The following is a 22,370-nucleotide window of genomic DNA, read 5'->3' on the forward strand; positions in this document are numbered from 1 at the left end:
CATGTAGGGCAGACCTACTTAGAGGCGAACCACCTCAGCCAATCCACAGACCAGTGAGCAAGAAACACAACGTTAGTTGTCAGGAGCCAGAGAGCTGAGACCGGAGTGTTGCTGCTGCTATAAAATCTGACTCCTGTGCTCAGCCAACTGAATCCCATCTAAATGCTTCCTTCAGTGGAACCTTTACAGCTTCCTGATGGGCTGCTCTTGCAGGGCTAAATCTCAAAACCCATCCTGTGCCCCACTGTGGTGGATTCTGACTCCAGATAAATAGGAAGGTGTTGAATAGAAGAGAGTTACATCCCAGAATGTCAGTGGTCATGTTATTGTCCAAATTCTGGGGAAATTTGTTTGGGCCAGGAGTTTTGAAATGTTTGAGCAAAGACTGAAGAACACAGTACTGATGATTCTGTTTGTTGTCTTCTTGCTGCTGTATTCAGGATGCTGGCTGAGGCTGCTAGCTGGGGCTCTCAGGGGTTGGATTAACTAATGCAAATCTGGCCCAATATGTGCAGCTCCCCAGGGGACACTGAAAGGCCATATAGCACCTAAGCAGTGGAAAGGAATTCAGACTTATGGCACCTGGAAGCCTCTCCCCCACCTCCTTTTTTTGTCACTAGGAGTGGATTGATCAAAGAAGTATTTGGATCTTTCAAAGCATGCTCCCTGACCTTCCATATACGTGGCTCATGCTTCTACAGCACTGGCCAAGTGCTCTGTTCTAAGTAGTTGGCGTATTAAGTCGTTTAAATCCCAAGCAATCCAATGAAGTGAGTGACAGTATTATATTGACAGAGAAATTGAGACACAGAGAAAGAGTTTTCTCAAAATGACATGGCTAGAAAGTGGCAAAGGCAGCATTCCAACCCGGATACTCCTACCTTGGAGCCCAGGCTGTAGAGTAGGATTAGAGGAGGCTGGGCAGTGACATCGTTAGAGGTGGTTCCCTGGTACTGATGGGGATGGGAGGCACCGAGGATGACCATATCCAGCATGGTTATTACAGTGACAGCAGAATAGGTGCAGTGACCATGGTGTAGGGACAACCAGTGAAGGCCCCGGTACTTGGCATACCACTCTGTGCAGTCCTGCCCCTGGCCGGCCAGCAATATGACTTTACTATTCTGCTGCCCCTGGCTCTGTACCCCAGTTTGGTAGGAAGCAAGGTGACCACCTCACCGTTTATGTTTATTATGTTTCGTGGACCCAGGAAGCATGTATGAGCAACTTCTTAAGATATCTTGGTAAGATACAGGTGTGATGGAGTAAAACAAACAAACAAACAAAATTCAAGAAGAACACACTTTAGCAAAGTTTGGTATAATCCAGTTTTCTGGAGCCTGTGGGGACCTCCTGATCTAAAGTGAAAGACAGGCCAGAGCCCCTGTCATTCCCTGCCATAAAGAAGGACAAACAGTACCTGTAAGTCATTTTGGAAATGTGAGGCAGCACATCCCACATACCATTTAGAATCTTCTGCTCTAATGCATTTTGGTTCAAGAAGGGGACACCTGTGAGTGGCATTTCATCTGGTATAGGCTGTAGTACAAATCTGGTGACTCTTTTCTCATGACCCAGCAGATCTGTGAACGAATTTAAGTCCCATTCGTGTCAATTTCTGGGAAGAATCTGAGATTTTATCCTACTTGCAAACTTAAAAGGTAGCTCTGGGTACCGCACGCCTCACCTGCTGCCATGGTTTTCTCATCTCTGCCAACTTTATGCACCAACACAAGGAATAGGGCAGTCTTGCCTCCCCCAGCCCCTGAAAATAGTAAAGCCCTGATGAATTTATTCAGAATTTTCCAATCAGAAAATCTGGAAAGAAGTTATTTTCGTTTCCATATATGTTGAAGGTTTGTGTTTGGTCAAAAAATTTTTTTTTCCAGCTGTTCTCTCTTTATTTTATTTTTTTTAATTTATTTTTTATTGGTGTTCAATTTACTAACATACAGAATAACCCCCAGTGCCCGTCACCCATTCACTCCCACCCCCCGCCCTCCTCCCCTTCTACCACCCCTAGTTCGTTTCCCAGAGTTAGCAGTCTTTACGTTCTGTCTCCCTTTCTGATATTTCCCACACATTTCTTCCCCCTTCCCTTATATTCCCTTTCACTATTATTTATATTCCCCAAATGAATGAGAACATATAATGTTTGTCCTTCTCCGACTGGCTTACTTCACTCAGCAAATTTTAATTCCACATGGGGAGACAATAATCTTTTTGGTGCTTATGGACTCTAAGTGTTTGAATCCCTCACAATTTGCCTCTGACTCTATCCTCAACTTCACAAAAACAAGTGATGCTCTGGGAGTCACTACATTATTGTTACTTTGTCACCCAGAAACTGGCAGTCTTACAATAAGGAGGTCTACTGAAAGTTCATGCACAGTGGCCCCTTGGACACTGGCAATTCCAGTGGCTGGCTGGAATATGGGTCCCATGCCATAATGCCCAGGGTACAGGGGTGGTTTCCTGTAGCTACAACACCATCCCTTGGGAGACAAGGGATGGAGAGTGAATGGTTCTTTTTTAAGATTTTGCTTACTAAAACACTACTAGGATTTCTGCTTCCTGTGCCCTCAACTTTGGGCTCTGACAATCAAATGGCCTCTCTAGCTAGTGTAGTAGTGCTTCCACCAGTGAACACAATAATGGTTCCATTGACTCAGAAACCAAGACTGCCATGTAGCCTTTTTTGGGCTCCTGGTGTAGCAGGAAAACATGATCTTCTGGATGTGGAGGCCAAGAAAATTAAGGCCATTCCACCTTAAGTTCAGTGTTAGCACAAGTACAGCCATCTCAGGCCCATGTGAATAAGAGCTGAACTTTACCTTACTTCAGTTAAGCCCCATATTAGAATGAGAACAGAGCCCAAGCCAGTGGCAGGAAGTCCCATATCAGAATGTAAACAGAACTTGAGAAATTCCTCCACCCCTTCTGGAGGTCCCCTAGACCAGCCCATAAAACTAAACTGAAACCCACCTCAGGGTCCAAGTCCCTGCTCCGCTGTGTCGGGTATACTTGGACCCAAGCTCGAGCTTGTAAATAAACCCTTGTGTGTTTGCATCGGTGTCAGCTCCTCGGTGGTTTCTCGGATCCGTAATCTTGGGCACAACACTGGACAAGCTGCTTAGCTTCTTCTTATGCTCTCAAAGCATATGCTGCCCCTCATGAGCTTTTCCAAGAGAGTGCAGCTCTTATCTCTGGATGTATTGCCAATCTTCTGACTCTCAGGGGGATGGGTGCTCTGAAGGAGCACACAGAGGTACATCATTTGCAATTCCACATGCCATCTGTAGCTTTGTAAGCTAATACCTTGAGTGGACAGGGTTCTTCCAGCACCCCCATAATGGAGGTCACATTTCCCCCTTTTTAGGCACTACAATCTGGGCTAAAGTTGCTTCAAGAAACCCAAATGGCTTCATCTTTAGTTCCTATGAAGCCTTGCTAGCACACCTGCAGATAAGCCTCCTCCACACCTACCTGTCCCTGGCAGGACCCCATTCTACTCATACTCTCTCTTGAACACAACAAGGCTCACGTGTTCTGATCCCGCAGAATAGGCTCCAGTCAATAGAAGCTAAAGAATACAGACGGCTCATTCCACACAGAGATTGGCTATCATTTTACGGTTTTGTAAAAGCCTCGAGGAAAATTTCCTATGTAAGTGTTAACATAAGAAACTTTCCACATATTTAGAATAAGAAAATAGAATGGTACACATATTGAAGGATAGCAATTTGAGTTGTAATGGTAATCCTGTAGTAGCTTCTCTTGTTTTCATATTAACATTTAATTATAGTGTTCGAGGAACTGTCTCATAAAACAAGTAAACCAAGAGAAAATGGTGATTATCATTTGTTCATGATTCAATTTTCATCTATAAGCCAGCTGACAGTGGCATTTGATATGTTCACTTTGTGTCTCCTCATAAATTTTTGGCACATATCAGCTGGATGGATGTTACGTATTTGAAATATAAATGTCATAAAAATTAATCCCCCCAGCACTACAGCCGCAGCAACAGCGATCAGTGCATGTCCTGGAAATGGCAATGGTACTTCGTCAACATAAATCTGCAACAGAAAAAGCAAAGTATTTTAGCTTCCTGAATCTAGTCACTGACCACGTGGAATTTTATATGATTTCCATAACAGTGGAGACACTATTGATCAACTTAGCAAACTTCTCAGATACATATAGACCTTCGGCATCCACAAAGCCTAGAAACAATCTCTCGACAATCTGGCAAGTCACGATTTACACACAATACAGAATAAGAATCCTATCCGCTGTCCAATGCCTCCGTGCAAGGACTTTAATGGCAGAGGTAGGCAAGATACTTAAACAGCAGGGAAGAGAGCTGTATTCCATTACAGAGGAATGGACAGAGGGCTGTGGATGTGAAACTGCTGAGGATGACCAGGGAATGGGCTTCCTGGGCTAGATCTCCAAAAGTAAGTGGATTAATAAAAGAGAAGGAGAAGAATGGGCAGTCCGGGAACAGGGAATAGCATGTGCTATTTCAAGCTATCATCTATGTAGAAAAATCCTCTATGTGCTAACATAGGGAAACTTCTGTTTCCCTCTGTTCAAAATGCTTCCTACACCTGGATGGACAAAAAAAAAAAAAAAAAAAAAAAAGGTTCCTTGAAGAGAGACAGGATTGTTGACAAAGAGGCACAGAGGTGTCTTTTTCTCTGAGACATGAGGGAAGGTTGGGTGCCACTTATGTTCAATGTGGAAGTGGAAGCATCTAGGGGTGCCTGGGGAGCTCAGCCATTGTGTGTGTACCTTTGGCTCAGGGTGTGAACCCGGGATCCTGGGGTCAAGTCTGCATCAGGCACCCTGCAGGGAGCCTGCTTCTCCCTCTGCCTGTGTCTCTGCCCCTCTCTGTGTCTGGATTCAACCCCAGAATCATAACAGAGTGTATTCTAGACCCACTGTCCCTTTACTGCCAAAATACGTCAATTTGTATTTCTTGGACACATTCATTTAAATAACCACAGGGGATCCCTGCGTGGTTCAGCAGTTTAGTGTCTGCCTTCAGCCCAGGGCATGATCCTGGGGTCCTGGGATAGAGTCCCACATCGGCCTCCCTGCATGGGGCCTGTTTTTCACCTCTGCCTGAGTCTCTGCCTCTCTCTCTGTGTCTCTCATGAATAAATAAATAAAATCTTTAAAAAAAATAAATAACCACAGTGTAATTACCAAAATCAAGGAATTAACATTGAGACAATGCTGTTACCCAATTTACAGTGTTATTCAAATTTTGTCCATTATAGTGCACAAATATCCCCATTGTTTCAGATACTTTCAAATAAGATTTCAACGGATTTGAGAAACTTCATATTGTTTTTCTATTGTTTCTTAATGATTCTCTTCCTTTACTAACTGTGCAATCACTTCCTATCTTTCTTTTATTCATTTTTTGGTTCCTCCTTCATTCCTGAAGCTTTGTGTCCTTCTGCTGATGCTTCTTTTCAGCCTGAACTTCTTTGTGCATTTTTAACAGGAGGAGTTCTGCCAACAGTGGATTACCTTAGTTTTCCTTCATCTAGATGCTTTTATTTCTCCTTCATTCCTGAAGGATATTTTCACTACATATAGAATTCTGGATAGGTGGTCCTTCCTCCCTACCCAACCCTGGTTCCTAGTACATTAGCGATGCTAGGCAATTTTCTTGTAGCTTTCATAGTATCTGAGGAAAAGTCAAACATCATTCAATTATTGTTCACTTGCATGGTTCTTGTTGTTGTTTTGGCTTCTTTCAAGATTTTTTTTAATCTTTGATTTTTAGTAGTTTGGTTATTGTATGTTTAGACAGGACCTCTATATCTTGTTCTGGATTCACTAAGCTTCTTGAATATGTAAATTTATGTCTTCACCAAATTTGGGATACTTTCAGCCTTTGTTATTTCCTCTTCTCCTCCTCCTTTTCTCCTTCCTCCTCCTCACCCTCCTCCTTCCTCCCATTCTTCCTTCTTCTTCCTTTTTTCTGTATCAATCCCTTTTTGCTATCCTTCATGGACTCTGGGGACATAAAGGTCAGACCTCTTGATACTATCACATAGGTCCCTGAGGCCATTATTTTTAGTCCCTTTTCTTCAGAGTGGATTTCTACTGATTTATTTTCAAATTCACTGACTTTTTTTTTCTCTGCATATATGTTTTGCTAGCCAGTCTATCCAGTGATTTTTAAATTTTAGATATTGTATTTTTCAGTTCTAAAATTTCCATTTGGTTCTTTTTTTATAGCTTCCATTTCTCTGCAGAGAATTTCCCCCTTTCCCCTTTCAGTCATTTCAAAAGAGCACACCTTGACTTCCTGGAGCCTGGTTACCATGGCTAGTTGAAAACATTTGTCTGATCATTTCATTGGCCACATCAATTGCTGATTGCTTTTGCTTTTGAGAATCAATTATATTTTCTTAGTTATTGGCATATTAAGTAATTCTGGATTTTATCCTGGACATCTAAGATGTTTATGTTGTGAGACTCTAGGTCCCATTAAACATTCTCTGGGAAAATGTTGGGGTTTGGGACACCTGGGTGGCTCAGCAGTTGGGCGCCAGCCTTCGGCTCAGCCCTCTGTCTTTGTCTCTTTCTTTCTTTTTGTGTCTCTCATGAATAAATAAATATTTTTTTAAATGTTGGGGTTTTTGTGTGTTTTAGCAATTGGCCACACTGATTGAGATCCGTTCAAGTTATACTTTATTCTCTGTGGTGGCTCAGTGTCCATTTAATATCAAAACTTTGGCTATGTTATTGTGTCTTTCTGGTTCCTTTGTCACTCAAGGGTTATTCCAGACCTTTATAGTGGTGTTTATATTGCAGTTTTATTTTGAAGCCCTTGCTATGCTTCTTTGTTTTTGTTTTTTGGAACGACAATATTTTTGCCAATTTTATTTTATTTTTCAAGTTTTTACTTACACTCCAACTAGTTAACACAAGTTTACAGCAGTATGGATCCATTATTGGGGCTGGCCTTAGGGCAAGGTTGGGATAGAAAAAGGAGAGGGGTGGGAAAAGAAGGAGGAAGGGGAGAGGGAAAGAGGAAGGGTGGGAGGGGAGAGAGAGAGATTTTATTTTTGATACTGTGGTATCCATATTTAATAATTAATGAGTGGTTAATCAGTTTAATCAAATCTTCATTCCTCCTCACCCCACCTCCCCCACAAGTAGCCAATGTCATTATATAAAGAAGAAAATTTGAATTATTGTACATCATGGAGGTAATTTGGGGAGACTGACTTTGGTTCCCGATACTTTTGCATCTTGATAGCTTTTGGTGTATTAAGATTCTACTGTTACAATGAAGATAATCAGGAAGATTGTAATGGAAATTAAAATGTCATAGATATATGTTTCTATGGGAATATGTGGTGAGAGGAAAGGTGGTACAAGTCTGAAAACTGACTTAAATATAGAAGATGGAGAGAGAACAAAAACAAATCCAGGCATTTATTAAAATGCTCCCAGCACTGATGGGTCCTGCTATGTGTCATGCACTCTACCTTCATCATTACTGACAATGTCACTACCACTCTCCAGGATCTCTTGTCTCCAAGCCCTGTCCATCACACAAATTATGCCATTTTCCTCTTTAGTGTCTCTTGCACGGACATTTGTCATGTTACTTCCCCAGCCATCACCCCATCAGTATCTTGTGCATTTACTATACCTGAAATTCTTCAACTAAGTTACAAAAAGTAACCCCTGGAACAACAGACACTCTAAAGTGAAAAAGCTCAGAGCCCTGTGGAGAAAAACATACCCAGTCATTAGCAGCATTGAAACTTATGTTCCTTTAAGTTAAAATATACACTAGGGCCGATTTCTTTATAGATGTTGCATAGAAAAATCCATTCCCCTTCCTAAGTCTCTCAGGCATCCACTTTATATACCAAAATAAAAATGGAGGGAGAAGGACAATAGCTGATACTTCTTTATAGAATGAAGAAACATAAACACAAAACCTAACACGGCCTTGACAAGTAATTTGGGCTAATGTTCATATTCATGGTTTTGATATGTCCACTCACTTTTATGGGCTTTTATAACAATTACCTAGATTATATCAACTTTGTGTTGTCTTCTGATACACAGCTGAAACCAAAAGACATATCTGTGTACATCCAGGTGAAAAATACCAAACCAATTTTTCCCCTAAATTTTGGAAATACCCTTTCTGCCCCACCTTCAAAAATAATCTATTAGTTGTGCCTATCAGCTCAAAAAATAGTAAGTTAATGTTAAATTCAACTTCCAGATACCTTTAGAAATGACAATATCAAGGAAAAGGAAAAATAAACACTCTCCATATGCTTTAAAGATGCAATTTCTACCATTGATGGATACCTATGCTTTAAAACTTAAACCAATCTTACTTTAGACATATGTGTTTTGTTTGAATGGATAAAGAAGATGTGGTTTAGGTATACAATGGAATATTCCTCAGCCATTAGAAATGACACCCACCATTTGCTTCGACGTGGATGGAACTGGAGGGTATGATGCTGAGTGAAATGAGTCAATCGGAGAAGGACAAACATTATATGGTCTCATTCATTTGGGGAATGTAAAAAATAGTGAAAGGGAATATAAGGGAAGGGAGAAGAAGTGTGTGGGAAATATCAGAAAAGGAGACAGAACATAAAGACTCCTAACTCTGGGAAACGAACTAGGGGTAGTGGAAGGGGAGGAGGGCAGGGAGTGGGGGTGAATGGGTGACGGGCACTGAGGGGGGCACTTGACGGGATGAGCACTGGGTGTTATTCTGTATGTTGGCAAATTGAACACCAATAAAAATAAATTTATTATAAAAAAAACAAAACAGGAAAAACAAAAATGCTGTCCACTTACCTTTATACTTAAGTTGAGGCCTAAAGGATTATATACTGGAGCATTAAGACGTGATTCTAAGTAATTTTTCAATTTTTTTACATTTTCTGGTACACTGTGTTCTAAAAGCATATGAAGTATAGTTTAAGCACACTTAGGTTGTTTTCACATTTTGGATAAAATTTGCTACATACATCGAGATAATGAAGGCTTTCACTCTGTAACATGGCTAAGATACCCCAGACTTTCAGTTCTGCTTGACAACATAGAAAACATATATAGGGAAAATTAGGTCTCATAGCTAACACTGAATCTCCTCAGGGACGCCGTCAAGAAGGACAAGACCTCTGGGATGCCTGGGTGGCTTGGTCAGTTAGGTGTCTGACTCTTGATTTCAGCTCAGGTCATGATCTCAGAAACTGGGAAATTGAGCACTACTCTGGGCTCCAAGCTGGGCATGGAGTCTGCTTCAGATTCTTTCTCTTCCTCTCTGCCAGCCCCTCCCCACCCCCGTTCATGCACTTGTGCACACACACTTTCAAAAAAATAAAAATAAAAAAGGACAAGACCTCTGACCACCTTATTCAGGCTGACCTTTCCTTCTAGCCCTGTGCTCAGGACCAGTCTTAACCTGCACATACTTTGTATCTTTGGCAACGAGATAATTCAAACTTAGCAGTTGCTAAATAATTTTCAAAAGATGGCAGAACATTTTCACAATAAATCCATTTGAATATTTTCTAAAAGATGTGATCAGTTATTCTTGCCTTTCTTATAATTCATAGTGATTGCAGTGGTACAACTGTACATGAGATCTAAGGGGGATAAGGCTCTGATAGTAGAATTTGCCAGTTTCCATAGTGTAAATAGTCTCACCGTGGCTACTTTCAAGCTACGAATGGCTTAACAGTCAGTATACAAATGTTTGAATATTTAATGATCAGTGCTCAAAAGCTGGCAACATTAGATTCTCATACACTACCAGAAAGTCTTGTTAGATTTTCATCTCAAGAATGCATGTACTGTGCAGAGTAAGGCTCCCTGAATACCCAATGTCTGGCTATTTGGTAACATATTAATGGCTGATCAAAATTTCATTAAAATGTATCTATTTATCTGTCTACCTACTGATCAAGCAATTGCCGTGATGTATTTATAAACACAAAATGTGCAGGAAAAATTGTACATTTGAGGTAAAATCAAATTGTGATAAATTTCATTTTTTTTAAAGATGTGATCATTGATCAATTGATTAACTTTTTAGTTAGGAACATTCCCCACATGGAGCCCTGTGTGGGGCTTGAACTTATGACCCTGAGATCAAGGCCTGAACTGAGGTCAAGAGTCAGATGCTTAACCAGCTGAGCCACCCAGACACCTCAAAGATTTTATTTTTAGGTAACCTCTGCACCCAATGTGGGACTCAAACTTACAACCCCCCAATCAAAAGTCATATGCTCTACTGACTGAGCCAGTCAGGCACCCCTCATTTTTCTTATTTAAAAAAATTTCCACATCTTTTAAATTATTTTACCATAGAATTTTGAAGAAACTTTGCTTATATAATTAAAAGATAATTTTTTAAGTTTTTTTTTTTTTTTTTTTTTTTTTTTTTTTTTACTTAAGTAATCTCTACACCCAATGTGAAGCTTGAACTCATGGCCCTGAGATCAAGAGTTGCACACTCTTCCAACTGAGCCAGCCTGGTGCCCTAGAAGACAGACTCTATAGGCTATCTGGCCACATCTTTTGGAACTTCCTCTGTAACATTGCAAAAGCAATCAAAAGAGACACGAGACCAACATGTAGCACAAATTCAATCATCTTTTGCTATTCATCTACAAAATGGATTTCAAATTCTTCAAAAATGCTTTTATGCCATGAAATCCAGGGCACTGAAAGTAATAATGAAATATGTGAGAGACAAGAGAAGGAGAGTGAACAGCAGTGTACCAGTGGATCCAAATTCTTCTCCAAAGAGGGGCACATGGGAGGCTCAGCCAGTTAGGCCTCCAACTCTTGGTTGTTCCTTGTGTAAACAGGTTTTATAAGCCACTTACCTAGGTAATAACAACATTACTTATAAGACAAAACAGCCATAGAAGAAAGCAAACCCTACTTAGTTTCCAGTTTTCCCTCCTGTTCACTTCAGTTACGGTCACCAGATAAGGAGTTTCCACTGGGATATGTCCATCCTCGCTGTAAATTTCCAAAGACACTGGATACTGTGTAACTGGAAACTTAAATCGAGGAACCTAAAGTGCAAATTCCAAGAATGAACATCAATTTGGAAAATTCAAGACTAATTTCAATTCCTCTGTAAAAAAAAGTATTGAATAGATATGCATCACCCAAGAGTTTGGTCTTCCTAAATGACATGTGCCTCTTAGGCGTTCCACCTTCTCAGAACATGAGAAGCAATCTTACAGTAGAATCAAAAGTAATACACAATTAGTGTGGTAACAAAATTTGTAATTTTCTATTGGCCTTTTTCAGGAGTCTGCTATGATGACATTCACACTTTTTTGGCTAACTCATATCTCATAGGGTGCTGCATGAATTGGATCCTGCCCAGCTCCCTTATACCTCTCTCCTGGCCAGTCAGGATCTTTTCAGCCATGTTCTTGAAACTCAGGCTCTGGAGTCAGAGGTCAAATCCAGCTCTCTCACATACTAATGATTTGATCTTTGGCAAATTTACCTACCTCTAATTAAATGAGACAAACCATGGAGCATGCTCAGAGCTGTGTTTCATAGACAGTAAATGCTCAAGAAACATTACTGTAATTCAGAAAGGGGAGAGTTGTAGGGGTGTGTATAATAGCCCTCACAGTTCATTGAATGCTAACTCTATGCCTCATATGGTATTAAATGATTTTATCTTTATATAGAGGATTTTATTTTAAAAAATAAACAACTTTACTTTGAAAAGCCTTTATATGGAAATAAAAATCACTTAATACAATGCTATATATGTATATATACAGAGTCTGTAATGCTATTATATAGTCTTACAAGACCTTGAAATAGACCTACTTGAAAGTTATATTAAGTGTACATTTAAGTTAGTAACACAAACACCAATAATCCATTTAATACACTTTTGAATGCTTTGAGAGACTAACAGAATATTTGACACAGAATCCTTTCTCTTAACCAACATACTCTCCTGTCCTCTATTTTGTCACTACTACCAGACTCAGCTTCTTGATTACAAGGACTTCAACTTCTACATTCCCACCACTGATACACATTAGACACTCAATAAATTTTTTATGAATCAATATCCATCATAAACTAGTACAGTGTATGACAGGTTACAGATTGTTTCCACAGAGATATGGGCACATGTGTTTATGAGAATCCTGTGAGGTGGGCAGTGTGGTGCAGCCATTATCCTGTTTTGCAGGAATGGTTCATTACCTTGGTTAGGGACATTTAAATCCAGATCTTTCTAGCTCTGTGTCTTATTATTTGGTTCTATGTCATAATAAGATGCTCTTTCTATGTCTCATCTTTCATTTTAAATGAAAATGCACACTTCGAAATCTTATAAATATGAAAGCACTTTGTTTCTAGGCAGTTAAAAATTACCTTACCTTTTCTCTGCAATCTGAGAAAGCAACAGCATGTGAAAACTTCTGATCATTTGTGCAATTACACTCCTCCCGAGTGGACATGTTAGCGCACTGTTTGAATTTACCAGATCTCTGTAAATAGAATATAGGCTGACTTGCTTTTCTTGTGGCAGGATTTCTGCAAACTGAGTAAATGTCGACTAAATATTTGTTTCCTGAATTAATAAAATCCCCAAGATGCTAAGAGGGGGAAAGATGCCATTAATAATGGAGTAAAATTACAGTATTTCTGAATTCTGTCTCCTTGCTTGGCCATTTGAATTCAAGTGTCAGCTGCTTGCCGGGTTGACTATCAACATGTGTGGGACCTACTGAGCCTGTGTCTTTCTGAAGGCAGCACACCAGAGCCCTCAGATTCCCTGTCCTGGGCACCTCCCATCACATGAAAACAGAGACCTCGACATGATGCGACAGGGCTGTGGGCTCTCTGGAACCCTCTCCAAGTCTACTGTTTCTCACTTGCCTTTCTTTGTGGCGTTCACCTATCATTTAAAAATCTCCATTATAATTATCCATTTGTCATTCATTTCTTACTTGATCACTGTTCTAACAGTGATTGGCTTTTGATTTTGATAATCAATTCTATTTTTTAAAAAATCTCATTCCCCCTTTACTTCTTTTTAGGATTACCATCCCCCAGCTTCTTTTTTTTTTTTTCTTCTTCTCTTTCCTGAGACAAAACTCACCACTTTAACCATTTTCAAGTGTGCTATTTGGTGAGTTTCACTACATGTGCCATGTTGTCTGCTAATTCCAGAACATTCTCATCACCCCAAATGGAAACCCTGTATCCACGAATAGTTACTCCATACTGGGGCTCCTGCTTGGCTTGGTCGGTGGAGCAGGTGACTCTTGATCTCAGGACTGTGAGTTCACATCCCATGTTGGGTGTAGAGATTGCTTGAAAATAAAATCTTTAAAAAATAGTTCTCTTCATTTCCCTCTTCCCCTTCTCCCAACCCATGTATGCATTCTATTTTCCATTTGTATGAATTTTCCTATTCCCAACACCTTATATAAGTGGAAATATACAATATTTGACCTTTTGTGTCTGTTTTCTTTTGCTCACATGTTGTTTTGTTTTTATTCATGAGAGACACACACAGAGAGAAACAGAGACACAGGCAGGGGGAGAAGCATGCTCTATGCAGGGAGCCTGATGCGGGACTCGATCGCAGGACCCCGGGGTCACACCCTGAGCTGAAGGCAGATGCTCACCCTTAGCCACCCAGGTGTCCCTCAAATGTTATTTTTGAGGGTTATCCATGTGGTAACATGCAGCAGTACTTCATTCCTTTTTACGACCAAGTAATATTCTATTGTGCAGATATTGCCTATTTTGTTTATCTATTCATTGCTTAATGGATAATTGGTTGTTTCCTCTTTTTGGCTGTTATGAAAAACGCTGTTATAAATTTTGTTTGAACATACATTTTCAATTTTTTTAGATATATATCTAAGAATAAAATTGCTGGGTTGTACAGTCATTCTATATGTTTAACTTTCTGAAGAACTTCCAAAATGTTTGCCACAACAGCTGCACTATTTTATACTCCTGACAGCAATGGATGAGGGTTCTAATGTCTCCATATCCTCACCAATATTTGTTATTTCCCATTAAAATCAATGAGATTTTGATTTACATTTACATAATGACTAATGATATTGAGCATCTTTCATGGGCTTGTTGGCCATCTGTGTATCTTTGGAGAACTATTTAGAAACTTCATCTATTTCTAACTGGGTAGTTTGTCTCTTTGGTGTGGAGTTGTAAGAGATCTTGAGATAGTCTGGATATTAGAGTCTTATCAGATATATGATTTGCAGATATTTTCTCCCATTCAGTGATGTCTTCTCACTTTCTTGACAGTGTCCTTTCATATACATACACAAGTTTTTAGTTTTGCTGAAGTTCAATTTATTTATTTCTCTGTCACTGTTTGTGCTTTAGGGTCATATTTAACAAATCACCACCTTAATCAAAGAGACAAAGATATACACTTATACTGCCTTATAAGAATTTTATATTTTAGTTCTTACATTTAGGTTTTCGATCAATTTTCAGTTAATTTTTGTGTATAGTGCAAGACAGGTGTCCAACTTCATAGTATTAAATATAGATATCCAGTTGTCCTGGCACCATTTGTTGAAAAACCTATTCTCTCTCCTTTGAGTGGCCTTGCCACATATGTCAAAACTCAACTGACCATATGGGCTCTTTATTTTATTCCATTGATAAATATGTCCATCCTTATGCCATTATCACACTCTTTTGATTACTATGTGTTTTTTTTACGTTTTATTTATTTGAGGGAGAAAGTGATAGAGCACAGGCAGAGGGAGGGGCAGAGGGAAAGGAAGAAGCAGACTCATCACTGAGCAGGGAGCTCGACACGAACTCGATTCCAGGACCTTGAGATCATGACCTGAGCCAAAGGCAGACACTTAACTGACTGAACCACCAAGATGCCCGATTACTATGGTTTCATAGTAAGTTATTATGTTATATATAACTTATAATATCATATCACCTGTAAATAGAGATAACTTTACTACTTCCTTTCCAATCTGGATGTTTTTTTCATTTCTTTTCTTTGCCTAGTTGCCCTGGTCCAATACTGAATAAAAGGGGCATGAGCTTTGTCTTGTTCTTGATTTTATGGGAAAAGCTGTTCATCTTTCAGCACTAAGTATGATGATAGCAGTGGGTAATTCATAGATGCCCTTTATCAGGTTGAGGAAGTTTCCCTTTATTACTAGTTTGTTGAGTGCTTTTCTCATAAAATGTTGGATTTTGTCAAAAGCCTTTTCTGCATCAATTGAGATGACCACGTGTATGTGCTATTAATGTGATGCATAACAGTGATGGATTTCTTATGTTAGGCCACCTTTGTGTGCCTGGGACAAATCTCCACTTGGTCATGGCATATGATCCTTTTCTGATGCTGTTGAATTTCGTTTGCTAGTATTGTTGTGGGGTTTTTTTGTCTCTATATTCATAAGGCATATTGGTTTGTAATTTTCTTGCAATGTCTTTATCTGGCTTTAGTATCAGGATAATGCTGGCCTCTTAGAATCAGTTAGGAACTCTTCTAGTTCTTTAGGAAAAGTTTGAGAACTATTGGTGTTAAATTTTCTTTAGGGATGCCTGGGTGGCTCAGTGGTTGAGTATCTGCCTTTGGTTCAGGGCATGATCCCAGGGTCCTGGGATCGAGTCTCACATAAGGCTCCTCACAGGGAGCCTTCTTCTCCCTCTGCCTGTGTCTCTGGCTCTCTCTCTCTCTCTCTTTCTCTCTCTCTCTCTCTCTCTCTCTCTCTCTCTGTGGCTCTCATGAATAAATAAATAAAATCTTAAAATTTTTTTTTCTTTAAATGTTTGGTGGAATTCACCAATGTAGCCATCTGATCTTTGTTGGGAGGTTTTTGATTACTAACTGACTCAATCTCTCTACTTGTTTTAGGATTACTGAGACTTTCTATTTCATTTTCAGTCACTTTAGGTAATTTATGTTTTTCCATGAACGTTTCCATCTCATCTAAGTATCCAATTTGTTGACACAGAATTGTTCATAATTCCCATATATCATATATACAGTAAAATAAACAGCAATATCCCATGTCCATTTCTGATTGTAGTTGTCTTTTCTTTTTCTTCTTGTCTATCTAAAGGTTTGTAAATTTTGTTGATATTTTCAAAGAACCAACTTTTGGTTTTATTATTCTTGTTACTGTTCTTCAATTCTCTTCTTTAGGGACACCTGGGTGGCGTTTATTTTTTATTATCATCTTTATTCATCTCCACTCTAATCTTTATTATTTCCTTCCATCTGCTTACTTCCATCTGCTTACTGTATTATATTAATTACCTTTTTTAATCTATAGGAGGACAAATCTCTCATTCATTTTCTGTTCTTCAAATTATTTATTAATACCCATTTTCTTTTTCAGTAAACTTTATTGTTTTTAAAGATTTTATGTATTTATTCGTGAGAGACACAGAGAGGCAGAGACACAGGCAGAGGGAAAAGCAGGCTCCCTGCGGGGAGCCCAATGTGGGACTTGATCTCAGGATCCCAGGATCACGCCCTGAGCCCAAGGCACATGCTCCACCTTGAGCCACTCAGGTGCCCTTAGAATGAACTTTAGAATAAGCCCATTGTGTTCCCTCAAACATATCCTGTTGGGGTTTTGATTGTAATTGCACTAATTTTATAGATTAATCTGGAGAGAGCTGAGCTTTATTATGGTGAAGCATCCCATCAGAAACATGAGACTTCTCTCAATTTAAGGTGTTTTTCATATGCCTCAGCTAAAAAATATATTTTTTTCCATACCTGTCTTGCACATATTTTTAGATTAAATTCTACATCTATCATTATATGCAAATGAAGAATGGGTTGTTTTCCATTTTTACTTCTAATTAGTTATTGCAGATATAAAGGAACACTACTGATTTTTCTTTGTGATCTTATATCCATTGGGCTGCATTACTTATAATTATTTTGAGTTTTAGTAGTTTGTCAGTTGTTTCTTCCATATTTTCAAGTAAGTAATTACATGTGGGAATGATGAGTTTTGTCTCTTTCTAATATTTATACTTTATTTACTTTTGTCCCATTGGCTCAGTTTGACTTTACAGAACAAAGTAAAATAGAAGTATTAAAGCCTGAATGCTTCTAATATTTGATTTTATATGTTTGTTAAATATTTCTCACAGATTTTATTTATTAGATTTGGTAGTATCACTTCTATTTCTGTTTTACAGAAGCTAATTCAGAGATGAATGTTAAATGGTATCAAACATGTTTTAAGCCTTCTGTTGAGATTATTTTTCCTAATTATTTTAGCATGTTTCATATGCTCCAACTTTCACACATTGGAGAAAGTCCTGAAATACCACAGCATTAGTATATCCATGCATTTGACTTGCTGGTAGTTTAGTTAGGATTTTTTTCACAAGTCAGACTAGACAGAGGTCAACTTAAGGGGTAAATTGAAGACATATGTGTGTATGCATATACTTTTCTTTTTTGCTTTTTTTTCTTTTTAAATTTGAATTTTAATGATTTAAAGTTATAGAATATAGACTGTAGTAAGCCTTTTTGGAATTCATTAAGACTTTATTACAAAATAAGTAGTCACTTTGTATGGCTGTTCCATGTGGACTGAAAGGAATGTGTATTCTCTGTTGTATACGACCCCACTCACTGTGCTCCAGGCTTCCTGGCTTTCCCAAGTCATGGAGCGCTGTCTCATGACTGCCCTGGTGAGAGTACCTCCTTGCCTAGGATGCTCTTTTTCTCTCCTCTGTACCCTCTACACTCTGACTTTCTCCTTCTTTTTTGGCTCACCCCTGTTTATCTTCAGTGTGACTCCCTTGGACTAGGTTATAACCCTGATCAACAGTCATAGTGTGTGTTTTGTGTCTGTATCTACTACGTGTCTATCTTAAACTTAAGAGCAAGTAAGGATTAACTGGGAGGTTTTTTTAATGCAAATTTCAGGACTGCACTATAGTTTCTGATTCAGAAGCTGTGTGTATGTTAGTAAATTGAACACCAATAAAAAATAAATTAAAAAAAAGAAGCTGTGAGGTACAATTGAGAAGGCTGCATTGTAGAAATATTCCTGATAATTCTGCTCTGGGTTATGCACAGTCATACTGTTCATAAATAGTTTCTAATTTGTACAACTTTTTGTTTAGTTCCTATCCTCCTCCATTACAGTGAAGACAAATATTTGTCGTTTCTAATAGCTGAGTAATATTCCATTGTATTGTGTCTTGTAAAAAAAGGTAAGCTACATTAAGTCGAGGTTGTTGTTGTTTTGAAAACTATTTTCTTCTCTGCTGCATCTTTAGTATCTAAAACAGTGCCAGACATAGGAGTGCTTTAAGACCACTGTATGTTGGCAAATTGAACACCAATAAAATATAAATGTATAAAAAAAAGACACAATAAAAGAAATGAGTAAAATCTGTAAATCATAATCAGTGCAATGAAGAATAATAAGGGATAGAAGGGGGACAGGGAGTGGATAACACTGGGGGTGAGGCTTCTGATTCTAAATAGAGTGGTCAAAACAGGCCTCACAGTGATGGCGATATTTAAGCAAAGACCCGAAGACAATGACAATGTCTGCTCCAGGTGCCATTTGGCAGAAGAGCATTCCAGACAGAGGAATTTCTTTAGTTGCCAAATCCTTGAGCTGGAGATATGTCTGGCATATTTGAAGAACTACATGGAGGCCAGTGTGGCTGGAGCAGATTAACCCAGGGGAAATCAGGTCAGAGGGAATGCCAACACCAAATCATTGAGGACCTAGTAGACCATTGCAAGAATTTGGCTTTTGCTCTGAATTCCATGAGATGACAAGGGAGAGTTTTGAACACAAAGAAACAAGCATTTTATGTCTTTTTTATGTGTGTGTGCGCACACAATGCATATGCACATGTAGTAGATGTGAATGTTGTGCATGTCTACAGGCAGGTAGGTGTTTTCTTCTGGAGAGAGATTCCACAGGCATCTGTGAGGTTTCCTCAAGAAGCTACCCCATCATGTACTCTCCCTGTGAACCTCATGGTTTCTCTGTTCTTTCTATCTTGTTCACTCCACCCTCCAGAGAGGCAGAGTGCTGCTGGTCTTGGTTGTTTCCTAAACCTTGGCAGGAGTTTAAATGTGCTGTGTTCGATCAGATAGTCTTCTTTTCTTTAGGACACCATTCGTTTCACTGGACTGGAGATGTGAGTTGGGTCTTGGGACTCCATTCATTTGAGAAGAGATGCTCTCACCCCACTTATTCCCTTTGAAATCCAAAGGGGAACCAGGGAGACATCAGGAGAAAGTGGTCCATTTAGAGTTCTTGCTCTGAAACCATATGCAGAGGTAGCAGTAAGAGGAGAGGGGGCTAATGGGGTGCCTGGGTGGCTCAGTCAGTTAGGCATCTGACTTTGACTCAGGTCATGATCTCAGGGTACTGGGATAGAGCCCCGTGTTGGGCTCCCTGCTCAGTGGGAAGCCTGCTTCTCCCTCTCCCCCCACTTGTGTTCAATCTCTCTCAGGTAAATAAATAAAATCTTAAAGAAAAGAGGAGAGGGGTCTAAAGGAGGAGGAGGAACAGGATAGTAGGAGTAGTAATATGTCCACATAACCTGACATATCAGGGCAGATGCAAAATTGTTATGAATGAACCTTCTCACTGAATCCCTGCAGCTAGGTCCATCTGTAATTTCACTGACTGACTTTTGAATTCAAATAAGTACTGCTTTATATGCTCAAAAATGATTTACCTTTGACTTAGGAAATAGATTTCTTGGTATAGGTTTGCTAGGATCCACATGGTAAAAATTATCTGTGAGTGGAATAGCAATTCCCATATTAGATGGAGGCCTGTAATTTACCTGTAAGTGATGAAGCAAAGAAAACAGGTAATTCACAACTATTTACTAAGTCTTCAACTTAAAAATCTTGACTTTCCACAAAAGGACTCAAAGCAAATATTTCATTTTTAGTTCCAGGCATAAATTTCTCTTCTCCCTGCAGTCCCTACACCTTATTTTTCTGGGATTCCAACAACCTTAGCCCAAGGCAATATAATTGCTTGGAACTTGTAAATACAGGTGAAAAAAATTTTTAGTATGCAAAATAGCTACCATAATGTAAATGCAAGAAAGTTTCAACACCTTAGAAAAAGTCTTAGTGATGTATTTAATAAATAAATCTTCAAGTTTGGTTGGTTGCTTTTTTCTTTTTCTTTTTTTTATAATTTTTTATTGGTGTTCAATTTGCCAACATATAGAATAACACCAAGTGCTCATCCCATCAAGTACCCCCTTAAGTGCCAGTCATCCAGTCACCCCCACCCCCCGCCCACCTCCCTTTCTACAACCCCTTGTTCATTTCCCAGAGTTAGGAGTCTCTCATGTTCTGTCTCCCTTTCTGATATTTCCCACTCATTCTTTCTCCTTTTCCCTTTATTTCCATTCACTATTTTTTATATTCACCAGTGAATGAGACCATATAATGTTTGTCCTTCTCCGATTGACTTATTTCACTCAGCATAATACCCTCCAGTTCCATCCACATTGAAAAAAATGGTGGGTATTTGTCATTTCTAATGGCTGAGGAATATTCCGTTGTATACATAAACCACATCTTCTTTATCCATTCATCTTTCGATGGACACCGAGGCTCCTTCCACAGTTTGGCTATTGTGGACATTGCTGCTAGAAACATCAGGGTGCAGGTGTCCCGGCGTTTCACTGCATCTGAATCTTTGGGGTAAATCCCCAGCAGTGCAATTGCTGGGTCGTAGGGCAGGTCTATTTTTAACTCTTTGAGGAACCTCCACACAATTTTCCAGAGTGGCTGCACCAGTTCACATTCCCACCAACAGTGTCAGAGGGTTCCCTTTTCTCCGCATCCTCTCCAACATTTGTGGTTTCCTGCCTTGTTAATTTTCCCCATTCTCACTGGTGTGAAGTGGTATCTCATTGTGGTTTTGATTTGTATTTCCTTGATGGCAAGTGATACAGAGCATTTTCTCATGTGCATGTTGGCCATGTCTATGTCTGCCTCTGTGAGATTTCTCTTCATGTCTTTTGCCCATTTCATGATTGGATTGTTTGTTTCTTTGCTATTGGTTTAATAAGTTCTTTATAGATCTTGGAAACTAGCCCTTTATCTGATATGTCATTTGCAAATATCTTCTCCCATTCTGTAGGTTGTCTTTGAGTTTTGTTGACTGTATCCTTTGCTGTGCAAAAGCTTCTTATCTTGATGAAGTCCCAATAGTTCATTTTGCTTTTGTTTCTCTTGCCTTCATGGATGTATCTTGCAAGAAGTTGCTGTGGCCAAAATCAAAAAGGGTGTTTCCAGTGTTCTCCTCCAGGAGTTTCATGGAATCTTGTTTCACATTTAGATCTTTCATCCATTTGAGTTTATCTTTGTGTATGGTTTAAGAGAATGGTCCAGTTTCATTCTTCTGCATGTGGATGTCCAATTCTCCCAGCACCATTTATTCAAGAGACTGTCTTTTTTCCCGGTGGATAGTCTTTCCTGCTGTGTCGAATATTAGTTGACCACAGAGTTGAGGGGCCATTTCTAGGTTCTCTATTCTGTTCCATTGATCTATGAGTCTGTTTTTGTGCCAGTACCACACTGTCTTGATGACCACAGCTTTGTAGTACAACCTGAAATCTGGCATTGTGATGCCCCCAGCTATGGTTTTCTTTTTTAAAATTCGCCTGGCTATTCGGGGTCTTTTCTGATTCCACACAAGATGATTTGTTCCAACTCTCTGAAGAAAGTCCATGGTGTTTTGATAGGGATTGCATTAAACGTGTAAATTGCCCTGGGTAACATTGACATTTTCACTATATTAATTCTTCCAGTCCATGAGCATGGAGTATTTTTCCATCTCTTTGTGTCTTCCTCAATTTCTTTCATAAGTGTTCTGTAGTTTTTAGGGTATAGATCCTTTACCTCTTTGGCTAGGTTTATTCCTAGGTATCTTATGCTTTTGGGTGCAATTGTAAATGGGATTGACTCCTTAATTTCTCTTTCAGCCTCATTGTTAGTGTATAGAAATGCCACTGACTTCTGGGCCTTGATTTTGTATCCTGCCACACTGCCAAATTGCTGTATGAGTTCTAGCAATCTTGGGTTGGACGCTTTTGGGTTTTCTAGGTAGAGTATCATGTCATCGGCGAAGAGGGAGAGTTTGACTTCTTCTTTGCCAATTTGAATGCCTTTAATGTCTTTTTGTTGCCTGATTGCTAAGGATAGGACTTCTAGTACTATGTTGAATCGCAGGGATGTGAGTGGACATCCCTGTAGAGTTCCTGATCTTAGGGGAAAGGCTCCCAGTGTTTCCCCATTGAGAATG

The 22,370-nt window shown here is 39.3% G+C and overlaps 1 protein-coding gene across 4 annotated transcripts in view; it reads right to left on the reverse strand.

Moving 5' to 3' along the window:
• Window positions 1–2,174: 2,174 nt before the first annotated feature.
• CATSPERB (cation channel sperm associated auxiliary subunit beta) overlaps window positions 2,175–22,370 on the reverse strand; it is a 146,176-nt gene continuing 125,980 nt past the window's right edge. For 2 of the 4 annotated variants that reach the window (XM_072837786.1, XM_072837787.1), the window contains exons 22-27: window positions 19,774–19,884; window positions 12,447–12,557; window positions 10,967–11,102; window positions 8,869–8,969; window positions 7,688–7,762; window positions 2,175–4,079 (exon numbers count right to left, since the gene is read on the reverse strand). In XM_072837786.1, the coding sequence (XP_072693887.1) occupies window positions 3,873–4,079; window positions 7,688–7,762; window positions 8,869–8,969; window positions 10,967–11,102; window positions 12,447–12,557; window positions 19,774–19,884 (741 nt within the window). In that variant the 3' untranslated portion in view covers window positions 2,175–3,872. The remainder of the gene's footprint in view (window positions 4,080–7,687; window positions 7,763–8,868; window positions 8,970–10,966; window positions 11,103–12,446; window positions 12,558–19,773; window positions 19,885–22,370) is intronic. The other 2 variants (XM_072837788.1, XR_012036267.1) reach the window with 2 other exon arrangements.

The sequence above is a fragment of the Canis lupus genome, chromosome 9 (assembly GCF_048164855.1).
Source record: "Canis lupus baileyi chromosome 9, mCanLup2.hap1, whole genome shotgun sequence".
Taxonomy (NCBI): domain Eukaryota; kingdom Metazoa; phylum Chordata; class Mammalia; order Carnivora; family Canidae; genus Canis; species Canis lupus.